Raw genomic sequence first — 24,034 nt, forward strand, 5'->3', positions numbered from 1 at the left:
GCTTAGCATGGTTGATTTGAATTTTCTAATGGTTATGATAACCTGTTGCACTTTATCATTTGATACTCGCATACATGTCGTTCGCATTGCATCTTCACGCACCTACAACGAAATGAGAAAACAAGGTTGTGGCATTGCATCTCTCAAGTGAAGCACCTGGCTCTTAACGCTACACCAACACTGATGTACCTTCAACGAACGCTTGCGTGGGCTCAGCAGACCGAACCGCTTCTTGATGATCGCGGTATCTTAAGAGAGCCGTGCGCCGTGAGCTCCAACGATCATGATCGCATGCGTTGGACAGGCAAGACCGATCACATCTCAGTAGAGCTCTCGTGACCGCCAACATTGGCGCTCAGTTTGCAGGCTGCTGTAGATGCGAAAGGGTCGGTATTCGCTGGTACGCGTGTTAAGCGCGAGTGTGCAGAGACCGCCTAACGGCCACCATCTTACGGTAATCCGTGATCGGCGTGCGTGTGTGCCAACCAGTGACCAGTGCGCAACCTGTGCAGAGGCTACGGTGTGTACGCGCTAACCAGTGTTACAGCAACGTTTCGCGCGGACGATCGCCGTCTAACGGGTTCTTGTGAGGAATTCTGGGTGCCCTAGTAAGAGAAAAATAAAACAGGCTCTGTAAACGGACGGAGCATTCAGCCTCCGGGAGCCGCGCTAGTTCGCGGTCCTACAGTCTGCGCCAGCGACGCATCAACGTGTACCGTGTGACGTGTGTGCGTGTTTATTTCAAATGTAAGAATTTGTGCCCGTATATGCTCGTTGATTATTACCGGAAAATGGGTACCATTTCCACTATGTTGAAAGTGCAAATATTGACCAACTAAGGTGTGATCGTGACCAGACGCATCCTCCTCCGTCCATTGAACGGTAGACCGATTGCTCGCAGTTTTCCATCGAAGGAAAACTCACCCTCGAATACGCTGGCGAGAAAAGCGAGTTGTAAGAGAAGGTGAAAAAAAAAACCTAATGTGTGTGAAAAGAAAGCAGTGTTGAACCGAAGACGGCGCTCACACACAATGGGGAGGAAAAAAAAGGCTTGGACAGTGTTATGCGCGACACCCTTCTTTCAGCAGCATTTCAGCATCTTCATATACCTTTCTCGCTCACTCACTCACTCGCATGTACGCTAGCCATTCGCTACTATCGATCTTGCATTCCAATCGAAATCCATGCCGAGATACGGCATCCTATCATCATCATCATCATCATCATCATCACCATAGCCGTCGCCTTCGTCTTCATCACCATCGTCGTCGTCGTCATCATCATCATCCAGCCATCCATCCGTCCATTCATCCCTTCCGTTTGAGGTTCCATCGCTTCCCTCTGCGCCGCGTTATCGAATTCTTCGTATAACCAGTTTACCACTTTCGAATTTTTCATGCATAGCATGCCTACGGAACCTCGTCTCACCGGTCTGCTGCTGGGAGAAAAGGGGTCCCACCAGGCAAGAAAGAGATACGCCCGTGTGTTGAATCTCTCGTGCTGAGCGGTGTACCTTTTTTTTTTGTTCACCTCTTTATTTTCATTTAATTTTTGAGGTCAACACTAACACCGTTGCCCCGCCGCGAAGGGACTCCGTGGGATGCTCTTTCTCTTCACCGCGGATCGTGCGTAAGCGCATGTGTGTGTGTGTGTGTAGTTGTTTTTTTTCTTGCTTCAAGTTTCTCATTTTTTTTACCGTTTACTGCTTAGAAAAGCTGTGAATGAGATGCTGGGCACGGAAAAACAGGTGGTGAGTGCGTGAGCGCCTCATGCGTGTCAGCCACGGCACGGACCGCGGTCGCTTTGGTTCGGTTGTGTCTGTCTCGCTCCATCGCTCACCTGTATTGCTCCCACGAAAATGCCAAAACCGAAAGACTTGTCCGCACGGGCAGGCGACGAACTCGCGCGATTGGCTTGGACTTGTGCAACGTTTCATTGAAAATATTCAAGATTATTTGCCTCACTGTCGTCTTCGCCTTTTCTTCACCTTTTCTTCGCCTTTCTTCCGATCGCGTTCCGACCCCTCTAACGCTCTCGTCGAAGAGGCTACGGATAAACGTTGTGCGTCGAGTGGCCTACGGTGCCAGTGGTTTTTAGCGCCAAGGTGCGACAATGGCGCAATTTTGCCCATTCGCTATGTTTCGATTCAATGGTCTTTCGATCATCAGACGCGATGTGGACGATCGTAGCGTAACCGCAGGATGCTGCGATCGCTGACGATCGTCAACGCGCAGGGGGAGTATATGAACGGATGGAAGGGAAACGAGTGCTTGGTGGAATGGGAAGAGAAAGAAGAGATAGCAACGAGAAGCGAGAAAGAGAAGCGAACGAGCGAGCGAGAGCCATAACCTGTTCAAATATTTTAAAGGCATGCCATAATCTAGGCATAGCCAAGCAAACGAACGGTTCAGAGCGTCGAATTATCAGAGCGCGTGATCGACGGAAAATTTGCGTCCAGGCTGCGGGTGGAAAATGAATTCAATTTCGTCTAATTTCTCTCGCACCATGGCAAGCCGCTTTTGGCGCACATTATTCGCGTTTCTTAACACCACAGCGATGGCCGTTTTGAGCAAAGCGAAACTCCCACTCTCGAACGGGGCAGTTAGAGTAAAGCGGAGCCTGAACAGCATCAATACGAACGAAATGCACCAGGTCCGATTGTGGTCGACCTTGATGGCGTTTGAACGTTGCCACACGGCTGTGGTCACAATCGATACGCTAAAAATATGTTAATCAAGCTGTTGTTTAGATAGCATTGAGGATTTTCAGTCTCGCTTCGATCCGAGTGTATGGTCGCTGGTTGTGCGCTAAGAAATTGGCCGGAGAATAAATACCTCGCTGACCTTTCGCATATTTGTATGGGGAGTTTTTACTGCGGTAATGCTGCAGTTGGGCCGAAGCTTTACATATCAAATAGGCGAGACTCTAGGCATCCTGTTTGCTGCCTAGTTGTTTTAATTCCATAGCCAATTATTGCTCATCTCAAATACGATTGATGCAGTAACAACTATTACCACTTCCTAGTTGTATTCACTTTCCAAGAAGAACCACCGGTTTTTCTTAATTGAAAAGTTGAATGAGCACATCATCAATTCCAAATTTATATAATATAATAAATGTTATATTTGTGCTTAGAATTGCATAAAAAAATTAAATTAAATTAAAATGTTGTTAAAATACTGTATCGATGCATATGAGTGTGTATTAAAATTCATGATTCACTATCGTGAAATCGATGATATATGATATCATGTTTTTGATTAGTTGCAATTGTGAGAGGGCCAGTAAAGAAGAAGAAGATTAGTTGCATGCCAATTGTGAAAACAATATGCACCCTTTCGCCATTATTTTATCGCTAGGTTTGTATTTTACAACCCTAAAGTACCTTTCGCCTCTTGCAAATGGATTGAATTTAATCATATTGTTGAATTTCATAAATTAAAAACCGCCTTGAACACGAACACTCCACAAATGTGCAATAACTCCTGTTTCTACTTGGGCCTTTTTTTGAGGCAGACATCATGTTAGCGTCTAAATAACGAACGTAACTTTCGAACAATTCTACGAAAGATGATAATAAATCCATACCTTTCTCCCACAACAGGCCCGTGTGTGACAAGCAGCGGCCCCCGCAAACCACACAGAAATATGAATTCACTAATTGCCGACAGCTTGCCTAAGCGTTTGTTCCTGCTCGCGTGCATCCTTGCCTCTGTCTCGTGTGCGTGGCGCCCATGCACCGATCTGGATGCTTTGCTAAAGATACCGTGCCGGTAAATATCGAAACGCCCAGGACCCTCTGTTTGGGCTCAAAAATTTCACGCCAATCCACACCGGTGGGGAGCGATTTTTGTCGGCCCCATTTGGCTCGATCGATTCCTTTTTTCACGGTCAAACGTCTTGATCGCACGCTCAACCGCATTTTCATTTTCTCTCGCTCTCTCTCACTCCTTTTTCCGCCTTTATCGCCGTCGCAACAACAAACACCAAACAGATGCAACATTGAAACCGCTGGCAACAACAGCCAGTACGTGTTCGTGAACGTAAACTGCGATCGAACGACGCTAACGGCCCCGTTTCCGAGTGGCATTCCGATCATCTCGTTTTCCCAGCGCAACAGCGGTCACCAGACGCTGCCGGTAAGAATGGGGCTCACGTTCGAAAGTGTAATGCTTGCTCCTTAAGATGGGTTTTTGGGTTTCGATTTTCCGTTTGCCTGAAGCGGTTGGCTTTTGTAGGCTTGAAATTGGTGCAATTTGCGCTTCTTTCGACTGACCTTAAACGATGCAAAACGATGGCTTTATTCGACCAAACATCGATGCCAACACTCGATCTCGACCTAGAGATTAGCCTTTAAGCATATCAATTTTTAACGACTCATTCAACATCACTCGAAGAGGTTTCGTTTGTATTTAGTTACTACACGAATTGTAGGGAATTTTCAAGCAGCAGTTTTTGATGTTTTTAAATGTGCTCTATTCTTCTCAAATTGATGATTTAAATTCTACTCTATCATGCATGAAAACGGCAATTAGAAGTTCGAATAGAAGCATTTATACTGTACTTGACGGTTTTAGGAATATTATGTCAACAAATGTTCAATATCTTTTGCACATAAAACGTGATATTTGCCACCAATTTATGAAAACTTTTTTGACCAAAATTAGAAAAAAAAATATTTTCCACATTACTCAATCAATCTTTAAATTGAGAAGCCATCTTCCGCATCAAATTGTGCATTTTCGTAGCTTATCAAAATTAAAATTGTTTGAAATGCTTCATTTCGATGGCTTCAGAAAATCATTATATCTTTCACTTCCAGGACCTATCGATCGTAAATGCTCCCGTGCGGAAGCTTGATTTCTCCAACAATGCACTCCGCTCGTTCGGCACCAAAACGCTCTTCACAAGTGTGGCCGAATATCTGACCGAGCTTCGCTTGGCAAATAATCTGCTCGGCGACAGCCTGAACCCGATATTCTCCACCGATGTCCTGCAAGCGCTTCAAGCACTCAAGGTGCTCGATCTGTCGGGTAACCGTATCATCGCACTCGAGGAAAGCATCTTCGATGGCAATCGTCGGTTAGTGGAGCTGTACCTTGATCAGAACAAAATCACCACAATTCCGGTGGCTGCCCTGAAGGAATTGCCCAGTTTGAAGCTGCTTTCGTTGCGCAGCAACCGCATTGACATGCTGGAACCGGATGCGTTCAACTTCTCGAACAAGCTGGAACGGTTGGACCTACGCAACAACCGTATTCGGAGCCTAAAATCGAAGGTTTTCGCCAACCTAGGCAGCATGAAGGAAGTCCTGCTAGCGGGCAACCAGCTTGGACACGTCGACGAACGTGCCCTGGCCGGTATGGATGTGCTACAAAAGCTCGATCTATCCGACAATCTGTTGAGCGAGTTCCCATCTGAGGCGCTTGGGTCCGTGGTGGCGCTGAAGGTCCTCAACATTTCGCTCAATAACATCGCCAAGCTGGAATCGAACCATCTGGCGCAGATGCGAAGCCTTCAGATCCTGGACATCAGTCGTAACTCGATCGCCACCATCCTACCGGGTACCTTCCGAGAGCAGTTGTTGCTGAAGTACCTCGATTTAAGCCTCAACTCGCTGCGAACGGTGAGTTGGATTACGATTGTTCTGCTTCTATTTCCGGTTTGATCATGAAATTTTGTTTCCAGATTGAAGACGACGCATTCGAGGGGTTAGACAACCTGCAGACGCTTATTCTGCGCGACAACAACATCCTATTTATCCCAGGCAGTGCTCTCGGACGTCTCCCGAAGCTGTCGAACCTGTACCTTGATTTCAACCGAGTTGCAGCCCTATCATCCAGCATCCTGAAGTCGATCCAGCCGGAAAACATCCGCTACCTTTCGTTGTCACGAAATGTCATCCGCGAGTTGCCGGGTGATAGCTTCGCGGCGTTCCGCAAGCTCATCTATCTCGACATCTCAGGCAACAGCCTGGGTGTAATCGGTGAGGACACGTTTAAAGGACTTGAGAGCACCTTGCTGGAGATCAAGCTGTCGTACAATCGGATCGCGTCACTGCGCAAGATCGCCCTGCCAAAGTTGCGACGGTTAGACCTGAGCTCGAACAGCATCGATGATCTGGCGATCGATTCGTTCCATGGTCTTCCAAACCTACTCTACCTGAACGTCAGTGGTAACGAACACATCGGGCAGGTGACGCGTACCATGATCTATCCGCTCGCCAAACTGCAGGTAATCGACGTCAGCCATTGTGGGTTGCGAATGCTGCAGGCCGACCTGTTCCACAACAACACGGATCTGCGGATCGCGCTGCTCAACCACAACCAGCTGAAGGTGATCGAGGAGGGTACGTTCCTTAATCTGAATAACCTTTTCGACCTATCGCTCGCATCCAACGGGCTGGAACAGTTGCGTCCTCGTTCGTTTGTCAACACGGTTAACCTGCGTTCGCTTAACCTGCGTCAGAACGCGCTGCAGGAACTGCGAGCTGACATGTTCACTACGGAGACGGCTTTGGAGGTGTTGGATGTATCGGACAACGCGCTGAAAGGTTTCACCTCTAACACGCTCAAAATTCACCCACGTTTGCGGAAGATCCTGCTCGCCAACAACCGGCTGGAGGTGTTCCCACCCGAGTTGATTGCCGGACTTGATCTGCTCGAAGTGCTCGACTTATCTGGCAATCGGATCTCCACCGTACAGCAGCTCGATTTCGGACGGTTAGCAAACCTGCGCGAGTTATATCTGCGCGAAAACGTGATCGATTCCGTACAGGACATGGCGTTTCACAACTCCTCGCAGCTGCAGGTCCTCGATTTGGCCTCCAATCGACTCGAGCGACTTTCCGAGCGTTCGTTCGAAGGCACACTGCGGCTCGAAATGCTCGATTTGAGTGACAACCGGCTGGTTTCGTTGCCGGAGCAGCTCCTGGCGAAGAGCCGTGTCCAACGGCTCGAGCGGATATCACTCGCCGGCAACAAACTGGCCGGTGTACCGGTGGCAGCATTCGGTGATCAACACGACACGCTTCAAACGCTAGATCTCAGCCGGAACGTCATCCGGGAGGTCCCACGGGCAGGCCACATGCTCATGATCAACACGAAACACGTAGACTTTTCGTACAACCCACTCACACCGGAAGCGATCGCGACCCTTCTCGGACAACCGAAGACAGCCCGCACACTTAACCTCGCTGGAACGGGCGTACGGGAGTTACCGGTCCTGGAGACACCATATCTGCGTGCCCTGAACCTATCCCACAACTCCATTGCTGCTGTTAGTCCGAAAGCTTTCGAGAAGGTGACGTTGCTGGAACGGTTGGACCTTTCGCATAATGCGATTGTGGATGCGGACGGACTCCGGGATATCTGGCCAAAGCTCGGTCTGCTTGGGTATCTCGACCTCTCGGCGAATCCAATCCGCTCGATCACGGCACACACGTTCGAACGGTTGGATGGATTGACGGAACTACACATCCGCGAGTTGCCCGAACTGGCACGGTTAGAGAAAAACGCCTTCAAACCCCTCAAGGACCTAGCCGTGCTGGAGGCGTACCAGTACGCCAAACTGGGTTATCTAGACGTGCAAGGAATCGTCCAAGAACTCCCAGCACTGGCCGCCATCGATATCGAGGCGAAGGATGCGAACCTCGAGTCGGATCAGCTGCAAGTCCTACATCATCCGAAGCTACACACACTCGGTTTGCACGGGTACGCCTTGCAGAGCCTTTCATCCGGCGCTTTCGCCGGTCTGCGTAATCGTTTCCTCACCGTTCGATTACACAACACCTCCCTGACGGCATTGCCACCGGGTTTGCTACTTCCGCTTCCCCGATCCGCACACATCGACTTCAGCATCGAAGGATCACGTGTCAGTACACTCACGCAACCGTTCCTGAGCTCACTGGATGATCGCAAAAACAGCATCCAGATCGAAGGACTCGCAAGCAACCCGGTACGGTGCGATTGTCAGGCTCGTGCCTTCCGTCGCTGGATCCTGGCCGCTAAGGTACCCGATCAGGTGCGCTGTGCTAGTCCACCTCCCGTCGCTGGACGGCTTCTTACGGAGGTCGGAGATATCGAGTTGGTGTGTGAAAGCCGGAACAAACCAGCTGCCCAACCGACGCAACCAGCTCAACCGGTTTCAAGCACGGGCACGCGACCAACACCAACAATTAGCTTCTACAACTACACTTCCGAGGTGCAAATGACCAAATCAGCGGCCACAACCGAGCATGACATCATCTGGAGCATGCCACCTGTCTCACCGGTGTCCTCCTCCACAACGACACGCACCAAGGGTTCCAAATCGAAGGTGGCCGGATCGTCGGGTGCGATGCCACCGTTGAAAAAGATGCCCTCCGCCAACGATGACACACTCATCATCGGTATCGTCGGGGGTGTTGTTGTGTTCATCTTCCTGCTAATCATCTGCATCTGCATCTGCCGGTTGAAGATGAACAACGACAGCTATCAGCATCATCAGCATCACCATCATCACCGGGGTGGACCACCGATGCCGATGGGTATGCCGGGTACGTTGCAGGTGAATTATACTGGCAAGAAGGGCCAACCAGCGGCCATGTACCCAACGTTGGCACCACCGTACGCGCAAAGTTACGCCACACTGCCGTATAAACCGAACGGTTCACCAACGCAACCCAGGCCCAGTTATTCAACGATCGGACGGATACCGTACCAGTACCAAAACCACTCGCTTCTGTCCAGCCAGGCCGCTCTTCATCACCAGCAGCAACAGCAGCAACAATCGTCAGGTCCTGGCACGCTTACGCACTCCTCCCACAATCCGTACATCGTGTACCAGGATGATAAGGTGTACCGATGAGACGACGAACGAAAGGCTGGTTAATTTTATTTTAAACCAGCAACACCGTCCTCTTGTCGTCTGACTTTCAATCGTGCAAAAATGTATTAAAATGTGTACGAACCACGTCGGTGGAATAGTGTGTATGAGTGTGCATGTATGTATGACGAGAATGCGTTTCTTTAGCATAATCTCTACGACCATTCACAGGTTTAGATTAGAACAAAAAAGGCACCCATTCGCAGCGTTCGCAGGAACGACGAGGGTGATCTTCATAACGTTTCATTATGGAACGGATCCATCTCTAGCACATACGATCCAAAGTGATCTGCTTTCTCTCTGTCTTTTTCTACTCCTATTTCACTCGCACACGCACACACGTACATTCCATTTCACATCCTTAGCACATCCTTGCCTTCTTTCGTCCACCGATGGGTGATCGTTACATCTATGCTAGGGGACCGTAAAATGCTCAGCCTTAATTTAATACCGAAGCGTATGTAAGAAGCGATTTAGTTAAGGATAACGTTACACCTCTCTCTATCTCTCTTTCTGGTGCTATCAACCTGGGTAGAAGCTTCGCAAGCATTGCGAACGCCCGGTTGGTGATCAGCTCACCAGGCGGCGTCCCGTTAAAACTTGCCCGTCCGTGGCAGGGAATACAGTATGAAGAATGTGCTTTGTAAGTAAACCATAATTCTATATGAGCTAAATAAATAGACCTAAAGCCAAGGCTGGCGTACGGAAAATTAATTTTTACAACCGAAAGTCATTTATTGCATCGACAGCCTCTCACGTCGTTGTGCTTTCAGCACGCCCGCACGATCGTTCATAAATGGCAATACAGTTAACGTTTTCGCTGCCAATTTCGAACTGCTCCGCAATGTGCCACTCGCGGCAAAAGGCCTCTCCTGGGGCCATAGGCAGCGGGCTGGTGTGTATGCCTTTCTCGGGTCCGGGACCGATCAATATCACAAAGCGACCGGGAAAATCTTTCACGTACTGCTCGAACGCCGCTCCGTTGTTGAAGTAACAAAACAGCAGGGCGTCGAGGTGTTCGGCTTGCCATTTTGAGGTTACTTCTCGCAACGAACGCTCGGAACCGTCAACAAACGCTAGTGGAATGTACCGGGCTGGGGAATACTTTGAGGTCCACCATTCTTCATCGAGCTCGACTCCTGTCACATTAACCGTTTCTGGAAAAAATATGATGTTAAACCAACGTGTTACTGTTTGTTCCAACTACAATACTCCAACATAGATTAAGTACTAAAACCATTATTTACCGTTCGCACAACCGATGATCCACTCGAGTAAACCCGTACCGCAACCTACGCTGACGATCGATCGTATGCCTAGCCGATTGAAAACCTCACCCAACCGTTGGATGTCCTGCTCCAGCGGCCAGGCCCACAGATAGTTGGAACGCTGGGCCGGCAAAAGGTCTTGCCCGAGTTCAACGATCTTGCGCCATTTTTTCGTTTTCATAAAACTTGCAATGAACTGTTGATCTTCGTCATCCGCGAGTGGTTGCTTGCGATCGAGCATATTTTCACCGTAGGTTTTTGTTCCTTTTTGCAACTATACTTTGCTTTATCACCAAACAATCAAGCACTATTGCCGCGCGGTAAATTCACGCACTACACAACCCCACGATCGGTCTGTGCCTTGCTGCTGGTAATAAAGTACTGCGAGGTTCGCTTCCGCCAGTGAACTTCACAGAAATTATTAATAGATCCTAGACCACTGCTGCTGCTGCTGCCGTTGCTGCTACCATTAGCAGGGTTTCCACCATCCGTACCGTCACTGCCACCTGCTGCTGTTTCGCTCGGTTTATTAAAAGCCCCGAATTCACCCGACGTCTGGCGGATGTGTTTATTCGATTGACTGTCACCAGTTTGGAGGTTAGCTTGACCTACTTCCGTCGTGGTGCAGTTGGCAGTTTGGCTGCTATTGCTATGCGTTGCGCCAGGTTTCAGGATCTTTCGATAGATTTCTAGATTGTCGAGACGCGTGTTAAATGCGACCTTTAATGCTTCTGGTCTAGCTGATGACTGGGCGTTGTTCGGTTCTTTGACCGGTACGGTTTCGTGCGCGGTTGTACGTTCACCACCCTGCTGCTGATGAACGATCGGTGTTTTTGGCGTGCCAACAACTTGTATCACGCTTATCCGATTGCTCGGTACAGACACTTCCGGTTTGGTACTTTTTTGCGCTTCCCGTTTGATTGCTTCCATTTGGCCCTCGGACACGTGTCCGTTCGCAAGAACGATGTGCTTCAGATCGCGCTCGGGATGAAAGCTTTTCGCGTGGCGTACGATGTTGTCCCTTCGCGTGCTGGTAACACCGCAGATCGAGCACTTGAAGCTTTTAAGTCGCGAGTGAGTTTTCAGGTGCCGCTCAAGGTTGCGAGCATCAACAAATTCCTTGCCGCAGGACTGACACTGATATCGTTTCGTACGGTGGCTCAACATGTGATGTTTTAATGCGTTCGTGCGTAGAAACGATTTGCCACATTCGCTACATGGAAACGATCGCTTGCCACTGTGTACGACTAGATGTTTAGTGAGATTTCCTTTAAGGGTAAATTTTAGAGGACACTGCTTACAGGCGAACTTTTCTTTGGGCGTGTGTTTTGACTCTTTGTGTGACTGCAGTTGAGCTTCACTGTCGAAACTTCCCGTGCATCGGGTGCAATGATGTCGACCGGGCTCGTTGTGTACTTTACGGTGCAGCTCCAAATCTCGCTTGTGCACGTACGTTTTGTTGCAACGACTGCATGCGTACCGGTTAGATCGGTGGACTTCATCGTGAGATCGTTTGTGTGACTTTGAATATACGGTTTTACAGCACGTTTTGCACTCATATTTAACTCGCTGGTTTTGGGACGTCGCAGTGTCACGGGTTTCCATCTATATCGAAGTCAATCCAGGCTAAATCAAGTTCACATGTGCGGTATGCTACAAATGGATTTACATAAAAAAGAAATCATAGTATAATAAAGTCAAGTAAAAGATAACATTCGCTTATTTACCTATTATTGCGGAAGACTGAAAATGTATAAATTAGATACAAGGAATCTCCCAGCTAATATTGTAGATTACTCAACCAAACGTACATATTTAACAAAAATATCCACAATAGATTGAACAAAACATTTAGCCTCTTAAGTTAACCAAAACAGTGACTATCAAAGTACCGTCTGTTGTGACGTTTCTTTGCATGGCATGTGCAATCATCAATAGCTTGGAAAGTTTATAGAGTAAAGTCCGAGCTGAAGTCATGCTGACTAACATGCAAAGCAGCTTTTATACAGCACGAGTTATACAACTATATTGTACAAGAGATTATATTATGAATTTTTTCTGTAAAATATTATTTATTCCTAGGATGCGCGTCCGATCTTAAGCTACACCAATAGTATTATTCTCAATTCAAACATTTTACTTAGAAATTTAAATTATTATGCATTATTTATGATTGTTAGACAATATTATTATGCTTCGTTTATACAACTACCGTGCACTACTGATAAAAAAATATCAAATCATACCGCGTATCGTAACAGAATTCAAAACCTGTGAATGGACATAATTTTGACATCTCGTTTTCTCGGCTTCAAGCGTCTCGCACCGTCTGAAAGGACGATGAACACGCTTTGACGGTTGTGATGCGTATCGATAGTTTGTAGGCTGTAAAATGTGCCCTTTCGTGGTGTCGGCGGAGAAGCAGTGATAATTAGATAAAAGAAAGTACAGTTACCATCCCGTGTGCCCGTTTAGAACTTTCTCCTCCCGTTTTAAGAATACTAGTTGCTCACGCAGTGCCGTGTGACGATTCCTAAGAATCGCGTGTTGGTGAAGAACCGCAGGACGAAAACGATGTCCGTCTGGTACCGTGGCTGCGTTCCGTAGGGACGAACAGTGAACGATGGTGAATGGCAAACGATGTAGTTGCACAAAAGCCAAATGTTAAAGAGGCAAAAGCGGCCCAGCGCCCTCCTTTTCTCAAATGACGTAAAGCAGCTAGTGCATTTCCAGTTTGAACGCAAATTTCTGTGCCAGTTTGTCCATTTCTGGCCGCACAGAGGCAGAACCGAGCATGTGGAAAAATCAATACTAATATAAAAATTAACAATGGCGGCTTGGATCGCTAGCCCGACGGGAGGAGTTTTTTGGGTGAGTTTTGTATGCGAGAATCCTGCGGCACGGTGAGAGTGCGTGCGACAAGGACAGACCGAGCGGCGTCGCAGAGGCGTGAGTGCAAGGCAGAGCGAGCAAGAGCGAACTGCTCCCGCTTTCGTGAGCTATCGCTGAGCTCTGTGAAGAGAGTAAACAAGATGAAAAATGAGAGCGCATGCATATGAAAAGCCAGCGGGGACCGCATCAGTGTAGAAGCAGCAGTGTGGCAAAGTTCTAACAAATAATTTGCGCATCTCGGATCCGTTTCGAACTTTTGGGGAGTTTTTTTTAGTGTGTGGTTCGGTGTCGCTTAAAAATGTAGGTTGCTGCGTGCTGTGGGGGTTGCCTGGCCACACGTGAGAAAAAAAAACACCCGTTCGATCGAGCGACACTACCACAGGAAGCCATGAAGAACCATTATCCATGGGTGGTTCGTAGCGAGATAAAAGAAGGGGGAGAATTTTCCGCCTTCAGTAAGGCAAGGCAAGTGTCAATTTTCTTCGTAGTGAAAAGATGTCGATAAAGCAAGTTGCCACCCGATGCAGCGGGGCTTCAGTGCGATTATTTTCGTGTCAAGTTGGTGCTAAGTGCAGGAGGGTTTTTTTTCTAGAGGAAGCTCGATCCTTTTATGCTGTAGTGCGGGGCTTGTGTGGTAGATTAATATCTACTAAAGCAAAAAAAAACACTTCTCATATTGCTCAATGGAATTTGATGATACAGGCACAATCATAGGCATCAGTAAAGCAAATTGACACACAAAGGCCCAAGTGAGAGAGAGACTTGATGGGAAAGGCGAATATTGTTGTGCCCAAAAATTGATTCAATGCGCTGATTCCTCCACCCATTTGCGGGCGAATCTCGCTGCAAATATTGCATTTATAGACCGAGGCCAAAGTGGTGGTGTTTAATTTGTCTTGCTCTTCTTCCGCTGGTTCCGCTGGCCGCACTAGAGTGAGAATGAGAGAACTTTCAGAGGCTGGCTTGTACGGAGAAGAAGGCCATCATCGTCGTCGTTGTGTGGCTGCTGTAAAATGCATAACCTTTCTCCTGGGCGGCCGTCGTGTTGCGTTTGTGCCGTTGATTAAAGCCGTGTGCTCATGTCTCACCCGGCCCGGCCCGTAAAAACCTTCGCTGTTATCAATTATTCCGCCTCCGTCTAACAGTCCCGGGTTCCCTCTGTTCCATCTTTCCAGCGATCCATGCGGCACCGACGATGGCAGTGAAGAAAGGAACGTATAAAATGCACCCCAATTATTATCATCCCTCGAAGAAGAACGGCGCAGCATATATCATGCGATACTAGTGGTTCATCACGCAGCACAAAAGGCAACCGAGAAAAGAACACAGTAGAACAGAAAGAGAGCCGCAAAGAGAGAGAGAGAGAAAGAGCGCGCGCGCGCGAGAGAGAGCAAGTGCGAACAGGCAGGCTCATAGGCAGGAGGCTTCCTTGCAGGAGAGCAATCCGGTGGTGCAATCGTGTCCTGTAGGTGCTGGAGAGTGCGCGCGAGAGAGAGAGAGAGTGAGCGTGGCTGCGAAAAGGGAGGAACAGCGCGATCCGCTCCATCTATTCGTCCTTAAAGCAGTCCTTCGTTTGCAAAAAGGGGGAAAAAACAACAAAAGATTATCCGGCCACCGTAGCAGCAGCAAACGGCGGGTGGAGAAGTGGCGTGTGCAGCCGCCACGCGAGGGGACAAAAGCTTCCATGGTGCAAATTCATCCTTTCGCCAGCAGCAATCAGTAGGTCGGGTCCTTCTGGTGCCCAAGACGTACCGTTGGCACTCAGGCTTGGCTTCTGCACTGGGAGTGGTGGTGGGTCCGGCTGTTGGTGGCGAGCGGGCTGGTGGGTAGAGAGCGTGAATTGAATCGTATAACGTTGTGCACGGTGCCCAACCACACACACCCGAAAATGCACAGCATGATCAAGCAGCAAAGGCAGCAAGGATCTCGACGAAATGCTATCAGCCGCTGCAGCAACCACAGCGCCGGATGTGTCCAAAATTCGCTCCCGAGCGTTCTTGATTGTGATTATTTCAACATTCCTGATACCAATGCTGCTGCGGGTGTTGCTACCGACACGAATACGCCGACAGCAAGTACAGCAAGTACCACCGCGATACATCCTGTACGGCCACGGAGGCACCGCCGAAGGCTGGTGGTGGTAGTTGGTGCGAATTCCGTCGACAGTGCAGCTGGCAGATGTCGTCGCTACAACCGTACGAATGCAAACAAAACTGATAGCGATGCCACCAGTCCCACCACCAACGACACCAGCACCACCCCCCTTATTCCAGCTGTACTCGAACGATACCCACAGTCCTCCGCGCTGGGTTCCGTCAGGACTCACCACAGAAGCAGAACGAAACTAACGTACAGCAGTATTGTGCAACTATGTTTGGCCTTGTTCTTGATCTTAGGATGCTGTGATGCAGCTAAACAAGAAGGTAAGCAAAACCGGCATGCTTGCGCCATCTACAGGACCATTCGTGCAGCATTATCGTCAACGTTCAACGGGTTTGTCGTCTTCCTTCTTTTGCTCCTTCTCCTCTAACGCAGTTTTACAAAGTGGTCCGGGGTGTGCATTTCCCAAACGATGGGAAGGTCAATGGTTTCAATCCGGTGTACAACAGCCAATTACGATAGAAGGATCGACGTTGAGTACTAGGGGCCGGTGCATCGCGAGTGAAGGCGATAAGTTTTTATTAGTTAATGGGTAAGAATCAAACCATCCATCAAGCCTACTCGACTCGCTTAAGCGCCACAAGGGTTTCGTGCACTTCGATGTTCATTGCTGTGTTTTTTTCTTCATTTTTCTTCCTATTCATGTCACTCGAAAACGGCGGACATATTACGCTTGCTGCGATATCGGTCTCCTCCTGCGCATCTCGACACACGCCATCGCACCGAGCAGCAAAGGATGTCACCGGTGCGTTGTAATTTATCAGAAGCACATAAACATACTCCAGTATAAAGAAAGTGAGTGTGAAGATTTTTATACAGGCCAGTTGAACCCAGCTGCAATGCCTATTCATAGCGTTTTAAAAAGTGATCGGGGCTTAGCTCATCCCAACATGAACGGGCATTCAAGAATATCGTCATCGGATCCGTATATGCGATCCAATGAAGATAGCGACAATTGTAAGCAACAGAAAACTACTATTTTATCTTTTTTATAAGTGATATATCCTATATTTTCAATGTGTTTTTTCGTTTTCATTTTTCATTCGCCTCTATTCGTTTCTTCGTTAGAATCGCAAATCAGTTCCTATCATTACTAATTTTACTATTATCGCTACTGCTACTAATACGACCGTTACCGACTCAATACGACCGTTCCCAAGCACCCCATCATTCTTTGAAATCACTACCACCAGTCATTGCCCACCACCAAACCACCTCCTTCAGTTTATCTCGCTCTGTCTCTCTGTCTCTCTATTTCATCTTCAGTTCTGTTTTACAGAAGATTCTGAAAGGCTATTTTGGAACGAAGTTACCCCATAAAATTTCATTGCAACTAAAACTGACTCATGCTAGCTTCAATTTTGAAGTGTACACCTGTGCACATCCATCATACAAGCCTATTTTTCGATGGATGGATTGTGCGAATAGAGTTAAATAGTATGGTATAAAATATCAAACGCCTTGTGAGATCGGTTGAATATGAAAGTGCGCGACTGAAGCTGCAATCTTAGAGCAACTTTTGTTGTTACCTCAAAATCATTTGCCGTGATCTTGATATCGGCAAAGAATTCTGGACCTTGTGTACACAATTGTGTAGACCTAGTTCGTATTGCTAAAATGGCATATTGGTGACACGTTAATGAATTCTGATACATCAACTCATGCATAACAACTTTCTCTGCAGCTATGGCGATGTTCATTATAAATGTTTTTTTTACTTCATCATAATCACTAGGCATTTACTCCATCACTGCGTTAATTTACGTCATTCTTTTATTTTCTTTTTAGTTGAACATAGATTCGGTTTCACTATCAGATAAACCCAATGTTAGGAATGAATGTGTGCAATTTTGAGCAGAGAATGGAAACAAAAAACAATCATCCGAGACTATAGATTTCTATTTCAATATGTCTTAACGATTCATGGCTATGAATATTTGAAAAATAATTTAAACACTTTTTATGAAACGATCAGTCGTGCTACGTTTTTCTACATATCATGCTATAGAGCAGTAAAAATAGTTGATAGACAGCCGAAGATTTTACATACATAACTCACTCGCTAGTCACAATTTCATTTCGTTACAGTATTCATATTATTTTTTTAATTCTTGTTATTTTTTTTAGTTTAGTTTTCTCATCTTTCCAAAGTAAAAAGTTATTTTATCATGTTTTACTTTGTCTTGCACATTTCATTCACCTATGTACACCGAATTAGATTTTGTTGTTCAAATTTAATTATTTCTATCAGGTTTTCCTGATTTCATGGTGTATGACATGTTTTTTTTATTTATTTTTGAATTTTTGATTTGTGTTTTTTATTTCCAATATTATGCAGCAACTTTTGTTTGTGTGCTTTCTGTAACTGAAAACAAACAAAAACTTTTCCCTTCCGAATAAATGCAAGTTTATCGATGAAGAAGATGGATTAAAAACAATCAATTTCAGTACAAAAATAATAAGTATCAATCATTAATGCATTTGTTCCAATATTTATAGAGTTTATTTACACAAAGTGAAGTACATTAAAAAATTCGAGCAAGTCGCATGAATAAGCTAAATTTCTCAAAACTAAGTATAAAAACAGCAATTATAACGTTAATGAATTTTATGCAACAGCTCATTTGAACGTAATATACTGAATGTTGGGATGGGTTTGCCCGATGTATTTTCTCCCGTTATAGTTTTAAAATAACTTGTTTCCCGTTTTGTTTTGATTTCATTCGAATGTTGCGCTTGTTTCAATTCTTCCGAACGTTGATTAAATATAATACAAAATGAACAGTTTCAGAACGAGTTGCCTGAATACAGATGAAGCAAAATACATGCACTAACGGAAAATAGATCTGTTGTGGCAATGACAGCCAAGCAAGGTCGCAATGATCAATTTTCCAGCTAACCTGCCACGTGAAATGTGCAATGTGAATTTTCCTCCATTTGCTCTCAATTTTTCTTTGGTTCGACCCGTTCCATCTACCCAACGTCAGGGCACGAGGAGAAAAGATTTTTTGTTTGTTTTCCACCTTTAAACACTGCTGCGCCTAGTGCAACTTGTTCAATTGGATACATTTTTTACACTCACTACACCTTGTGAGGGATAGAACGCCGACAGTAGCATAATAAATATTCCCATGTATATTTTATACTAACTATGGAGGACGAAAGGACGTTGCTTTAACTATCTTAGAATAACAAGCCTGTTGAATAAAATAAGCGATATGATCGGATGCATAATTGATTATTCTCAAGCTGCATTTGAAGATACTACAATTACAATACAATTTGCGTTGAAAACTAGGATACTTTTGACAATCTAGTAAACTTTCCTCACTCATTTTAATGCATACACTTTGTCACTTCCATATTTTACTACAACAATCCAATGCAACGTCCGGCAGTTGTTTAATTGCATAACAATTTATTATTGCAAACCAATCCGAATAATTGTCATAAGAATATGCATCTGTTTTTTTAGAACGTCATCAGTTATTTTTCATTATTTGTGCCATATTAAATCATTTTCCGATCCATTCGTCTCTGTCTCTCTCTCTATCCATGGAACAGTGTATGGACACTTCGCAGTGTAGCTTATTATAAACCATTTTATTTTGGTGTTTTATCGCTGTACATAGGAATGTTCAGAATGACTAAAGCGCAGGTTCAAAAATACTTTTCATATCCTCTTTCCGGCTAATGGGTGATTTTCAACTAACAACTTTAAAACTCATTGGTGTTGGATTTCGATTTGCGTTCTAATATTTATAGAAGCTTCCAAAACTGTTCTCCGTTTTAGTCATTCGTAGGTTGTCTAAGTGGCCATAAAAGGAGTTAGAAAATCTCTCTGGAATATCGACTCCAGTTAGTCCTTAAGCTTTAGGTTTTCTAATTCCTCCCTAGGATAACTGTAGATGTTTGTGATGTGCTGTGTGAAAAAATTTCTATCATTGGTTTGTGGTCATGTTTTCTTTTTTGGTTCACATTGTTTCCCTGTTCCTTTTCTTATGATTAATGGCGTGATAAGGCTCATAATAATAATAATGAGTGTTTTTTCTTTAATTCTCTTTTAATTCGCCTGCTCCTTGCAATGTCGACCGTATCTTTCGTTTTAGGCATGGGATGCAAAGGTCGTGAGACACTGCACTACCTTTGCGAACAAATCCCGGGTGATGCTCTTTTGTACAGTATGTTTAAAATAAATCCAGAGCCAATTAAATGTCCACTGTCAGGTAAGATGGATATGAAGTTCTCAATTGATAAGTGGCAAAAGGTGACCTTTTCATTTTGTTTTGTCCCTTAAAGGATCATATACTTTCACCTACAACCGTGGCCATGGAGAATGTAGGAGTCCTGTTTCGAATATGGAAATGTGTACAGAAGACAGTAGATTACTGCTAAGTTTTCAGGCCTGCCCTGATGTACCTGGGACCGAAAGCACGGGTAAGCACTCCATTAGTGTTTTTAAAAATTGAATTAAATGAATAACATTGATCTTGGTATAAAATCGCGATTATCATGATCACGATTGTTTCCTCCGTGCAATAGTCTTTATTTCGTTTGCATTGTTCTAATTTCAGTTGAAGAATTAACATGCCTAGCATGGTGGAAGGACGGCAATTCACGCTATCTTGTCGGGTTGGTTTCGCATCATCATGCCACTTCAAACGAAGAACGATTTAGATGTTTCGTGTACGAAAAGCTAAGCGGATCCGGTAAGCACAAACCAATCAAAGCAAGAATGTCCCATGCATGTATGTGTTTCTTTTGTTTGGTGAATCTAACATCTGCCCTTTGCTTCAGATGCAGAGTATAAACTAGCACAATCTGGTGATGCCACTTGTAACGGGCTTGAAAGTGCGGAGGTAAGCATTACACATGTTTCTTATTAGTTTTGGTGTGTATTAATCTTATTTTCTTCATTTAGGTTGGCTCTCGTATAATGACGCTAAAGAAAGCACCTTTGATGGATCGCTGCGATTTTCCGGTCTGGTTTAAAGGACCTCGCTTTTGGCATGCGCTCATGGGTAGTGCTTACTACGTATTCGACGCAAGGTATGGGGTTGACATTTTCTTGACATATTCAAAACGATTGCTATTGCTTACAATTTGCTTTTTTACAGTGACGGTTCATTGCACATCAAAAAACCAAACGGTCATACGGTTGCCCGATCCCTTTGCGAGCAAATTAACAAGCAAACGTCATCGGAAATGATGGTTGTTGTTCATCATACAATGGGATGGTAAGTTTCAGAAATAAATATGGAATAGGCAAAAGATATTCATGTTTTGGTCACAATCTAATAGCAATCATGTTAGTAATTACCGAAACAACATGCTGTTAAAATAATGTGTTCATTTTATTTTCAGTAAATCTGGTTTCATGTGTGTCATGTTCTACAGACGAGATACTCATGTAGCAGAGCTACAGATGGGAACGCCGGCAGCTAGGCTAGAAGATGCATGTACGACTGAAAACTTTGACGTGCATCGAACACCGTTCGTTACATTGTTAGGTAAATGCTAATGCCTTTGCGATGCAGTACAAAACCTAATCTGTCAAGGCGCAACAATTACCTAAACCGTTTGTTTTACTATTGAAATTTGCAGCTAACAATTCTGAAACACAGCTCTGTCCCTTGGAAGGTCAGTACATGATGAAAGGTTTCCTTATGCCAACATCGTCTATTTCACGGCACAAACGCAATCATAACAACAAAGCCCGTTCACACCGGCACTGGGATGTGGTCGGATATCGCAACCAGGAAAGCGCCATCAGCAGCACCAGCACCGGTACCGTTGGTGGTATCATAACGGGCGGTTACATGGGCTTGGAAGCGAAGCGAAGATCCTACCTTCCTCGTTCTCGACGAACTGCTAGCGAAGCGCAAAATGACACGACATACACCGTAGTTCATGGTGAAGTTGGAGGAAAATGTGAGTGTTGCTTACTAGAACGAGAAGTCTGTAAATTAAGCCCTAGTAACCTTTGTTCTAATGCGTTTTTTGCGTATGTTTTTCTTTCACTTTTCTTGTAGACGGTGAGATGGGCAGATCACGTCGAGAAACAGCTGGTGGATGTAATATCAACCATAACACCAATCGGCAACTATTAGTCGGTTGCGGCGAAGAAAACATTATTGAAGTGAAACCAAAATGTAAAATCGACGACGAAGAATGTAAGTAAAGCGAAGTGAAGACAGGTTTTCCACAGGTTAATCCCATATTCACGACTCTTGTTTTTGTTTTACGTTTTTTTTGGACAAGATCTCGGACTTGTTGTGTTTAATTTTTTTGTCTTAACATTTAACATTATTTGAATCACCGAATAACAATTGTATGTATATAAATGCATTCATTAATGTGTTACATTTCACATACATCGTCACAGTGTACACATGCCACGGCCATTGGCAGGAAAATCAAACGACGTACATTATTGCAAAACACTTCAGTTCTCAGCATGGAGTATGCATTAGCTACGTGCCAACGGAAGGCAGCCAGGTACAGCTTTTCGTCGGGGACACCTGTCATCGTGCCAACATGCAGTCGGGCCAGCACAGATCAATGCCTGCCAACATTACCAGTTTCGGTAAGCAATTTAAATCCGGACCCTTCGCTCTTATGATTCGATTGCACGTTCTCTGTAACACAATGACTTCATTCCATTTCTTGTAGGCAAATGTGGTGAAATTAGCGCGTCGATAGTGCTCCAGCCCCACCGCTACTGGCTCTATACCATCGCGTTATCGATGCTTCTGATAAGATGTGTTCTAAGATGATCATTTACTGTCGAAATGAGGCGTTAGATGTACTAAGAACGCGCAAACTTCTCTGTCGAAGCGACATGAAGGAGATTCGTGTGTTTGTTATACGTGTTAATGTGTGCGTACCGCGGTGACACCCTAAATAGCATATTAGTCAGCTATGCCAGAAAACAGGTGAGGCGATATATCGGGAAATAACAGCTAAAGAATCATACGCGCGATGCACGCAAGTGTCTCAATACGAACAGAAATCTTCCACTGAGGAAGAGCTAGATGTGAATCATGACGAGATCAAAGACAAGATATCGTACATATGCAATGTACAAATGGGTAACAGCTACTTGAGTATAAAAACTAAATAATATGTTTTTTCTGAATATTTTTAATTTATTAAATTATGTTCTATGTTGCGTTTTTAAATCTCTACTTGTTGTGATACGATAAAAAGAAACAAAAACCGACCACGTGATGCGCGGAAGACACACACACAGGACAGGATAATAGCTATAGGAAAATGTTATAAACTTACTTGCCTGCCGTCTCATTTCTTGTGCAAACGGGGGGTGTGCATTAGGAAGTAGAAACATCGAGGCTGCATTTTACCCATACCGGAGTGTGAAACACAATTCGAAAGCGTTTGGCTGCATTAGAATTGTTTTTATTTCTTTCAATTATTTATGGCTTTTAATCACGTGATTGTAACGCTTTGTAAAACTGGCAGCATACGTACGAATGGTTGATAAACGAACGCACGGTTTGCAAGAGCAGTGTGTGGCTGTGGGGGTGATGTATGCGAGCAGCCGGAACTAAAGGAGTGCAGGATTTGCATGAGGGTGGTGTGTGAGCGCGTACGTAATAGATACGATACCACGGTAAAGTATTTTTGCGGCCGATTTCTCTGGGATTGCTACCGTTGCCGGGCGTAAAACCATTTGTGAGTAACTGATAAAATGCTATAATACATTAAAACCTACTGCACATATATACAAGTAACAACCAACGAAAACTAAACAAGTGAACGGATATAGCAGGAGACAGGAGCTGATGGCTGGCGGAGACGAGGGTGAATTTGATAGGAAAAGAAAGAGTGTAGCATAGCAAAAAGGAAAAGGGAGGGGGCATATTCGCTGAAAGGATATATATAAAGCACCGCCAAACGCGCGCCGCAGAAAGAAGGAGAATGTGAAACACATACACCCGCTAATAAAGCAGAATAATAATCATTCGTTTTTGAATTATGTATCCAAGGTTTCCTATTAAAAGTGATTGTACAATGGTAATGACAAAACAAGAGAGAATGCAGAAGGAAAATACAAGAAAAAACTACGCACCGAATGATTTGTGCAAACCTCTAGAAAATACGGAAAAAGGACGAGACAAAAAAAGGGCTAACTTCCGTGTGAAATGATAAACAGAGGACAGAGCAAGAAAACAGCGCATATATATATATATATACACACACAGACACATAAATTTAAGATGGGACTATAGGCAAAATGGAATATGATAGCCGAATGTTGTAGAGCGTGTGCGAAAGGGGAAAAAACGGGAACGAGCGTGAGGAAAACTCCACGCACGGAACGAAAGGTGATGTTTAAAACGAATGGGGCTGGAAAATGTTTTATTTTATATGCGTACGGAAGCGACAGAAGGCGAAAACTACCAGGGGAGGGGAAAAGGTGAAGAAAAACCACACACACAGACACAAAAATGGTACTCTAGGCTTTTTAAATTAAATTATCATACAACCAACCAACAAATTACTATGATCTGATATTTTTTGTGTAAGTACTCGAATCGTGACGATAACAGGAGGAAGCAGAAATTAAGAAAAACCGCGGAACGGAAAATGCCCAAACGGCGGGAATGTGACACAGTGAGGCGAAAACGAAGAAGAAGAAAAAAAGAATAAACCAACTAAAATAATGGATGAAAAAAGGTGGTGTGTCTGTCTGGCTGTTGACGGGTGTCTGATGTTACGTTCGAAAACGAAGTGTGACGGTTCTAGCACACAGAAGCCAACGGTCGTGTTAAAGGTTCATCTCAACGAGGCTTATCAACGTTGCTGTGTGTTGCTGTAGCAACGAT

At 45.1% G+C, this 24,034-nt stretch overlaps 4 protein-coding genes across 4 annotated transcripts; 2 read left to right on the top strand and 2 right to left on the bottom strand.

The window, feature by feature from the left end:
* The first annotated feature begins 3,633 nt into the window (after positions 1 to 3,633).
* LOC128722653 (chaoptin) lies at positions 3,634 to 9,529 on the top strand. Its single transcript, XM_053816329.1, has 4 exons — positions 3,634 to 3,773; positions 3,995 to 4,139; positions 4,823 to 5,626; positions 5,689 to 9,529. The coding sequence occupies exons 1-4, from the start codon at positions 3,649 to 3,651 to the stop codon at positions 8,845 to 8,847; spliced, it is 4,233 nt and encodes a 1,410-aa protein (XP_053672304.1). The 5' UTR covers positions 3,634 to 3,648; the 3' UTR covers positions 8,848 to 9,529.
* An 86-nt stretch (positions 9,530 to 9,615) lies between these two features.
* LOC128725556 (uncharacterized) lies at positions 9,616 to 10,488 on the bottom strand. The gene is made up of 2 exons (XM_053819309.1): positions 10,113 to 10,488; positions 9,616 to 10,022 (listed from the first exon to the last, which is right to left on the bottom strand). The coding sequence occupies exons 1-2, from the start codon at positions 10,372 to 10,374 to the stop codon at positions 9,619 to 9,621; spliced, it is 666 nt and encodes a 221-aa protein (XP_053675284.1). The 5' UTR covers positions 10,375 to 10,488; the 3' UTR covers positions 9,616 to 9,618.
* LOC128724429 (zinc finger protein 484-like) lies at positions 10,467 to 11,738 on the bottom strand. The gene has a single exon (XM_053818155.1). It carries the CDS (start codon positions 11,736 to 11,738, stop codon positions 10,467 to 10,469), a length of 1,272 nt encoding a protein of 423 aa, XP_053674130.1.
* Positions 11,739 to 14,275: 2,537 nt separating this feature from the next.
* On the top strand, positions 14,276 to 24,033 carry LOC128726968 (uncharacterized). The gene is made up of 14 exons (XM_053820819.1): positions 14,276 to 15,448; positions 15,561 to 15,717; positions 15,916 to 16,142; positions 19,295 to 19,411; positions 19,485 to 19,622; positions 19,760 to 19,894; positions 19,983 to 20,044; positions 20,107 to 20,234; positions 20,303 to 20,422; positions 20,550 to 20,695; positions 20,790 to 21,116; positions 21,218 to 21,358; positions 21,571 to 21,771; positions 21,858 to 24,033. Exons 1-14 carry the CDS (start codon positions 14,914 to 14,916, stop codon positions 21,959 to 21,961), a joined length of 2,538 nt encoding a protein of 845 aa, XP_053676794.1. The 5' UTR covers positions 14,276 to 14,913; the 3' UTR covers positions 21,962 to 24,033.
* The last annotated feature ends 1 nt before the right edge of the window (position 24,034 follows it).

This window comes from Anopheles nili, chromosome 3 (assembly GCF_943737925.1).
Source record: "Anopheles nili chromosome 3, idAnoNiliSN_F5_01, whole genome shotgun sequence".
In the NCBI taxonomy this organism is placed as follows: domain Eukaryota; kingdom Metazoa; phylum Arthropoda; class Insecta; order Diptera; family Culicidae; genus Anopheles; species Anopheles nili.

What these genes read in the sequence shown, in the direction of transcription:
- LOC128722653 (XM_053816329.1), top strand. Translation starts at nt 3,649, where the DNA reads ATGAATTCACTAATTGCCGACAGCTTGCCTAAGCGTTTGTTCCTGCTC. An exon ending in TTGCTAAAGATACCGTGCCG is followed by an intron (nt 3,774 to 3,994) that starts GTAAATATCGAA and finishes AACACCAAACAG; the next exon opens with ATGCAACATTGAAACCGCTG. An exon ending in GCGGTCACCAGACGCTGCCG is followed by an intron (nt 4,140 to 4,822) that starts GTAAGAATGGGG and finishes TTTCACTTCCAG; the next exon opens with GACCTATCGATCGTAAATGC.
- LOC128725556 (XM_053819309.1), bottom strand. Translation starts at nt 10,374, where the DNA reads ATGCTCGATCGCAAGCAACCACTCGCGGATGACGAAGATCAACAGTTC. An exon ending in GATCATCGGTTGTGCGAACG is followed by an intron (nt 10,023 to 10,112) that starts GTAAATAATGGT and finishes TATTTTTTCCAG; the next exon opens with AAACGGTTAATGTGACAGGA.
- LOC128724429 (XM_053818155.1), bottom strand. Translation starts at nt 11,738, where the DNA reads ATGGAAACCCGTGACACTGCGACGTCCCAAAACCAGCGAGTTAAATAT.
- LOC128726968 (XM_053820819.1), top strand. Translation starts at nt 14,914, where the DNA reads ATGCACAGCATGATCAAGCAGCAAAGGCAGCAAGGATCTCGACGAAAT. An exon ending in TACTACGTATTCGACGCAAG is followed by an intron (nt 20,235 to 20,302) that starts GTATGGGGTTGA and finishes GCTTTTTTACAG; the next exon opens with TGACGGTTCATTGCACATCA. An exon ending in TGGTGAAGTTGGAGGAAAAT is followed by an intron (nt 21,117 to 21,217) that starts GTGAGTGTTGCT and finishes CTTTTCTTGTAG; the next exon opens with ACGGTGAGATGGGCAGATCA.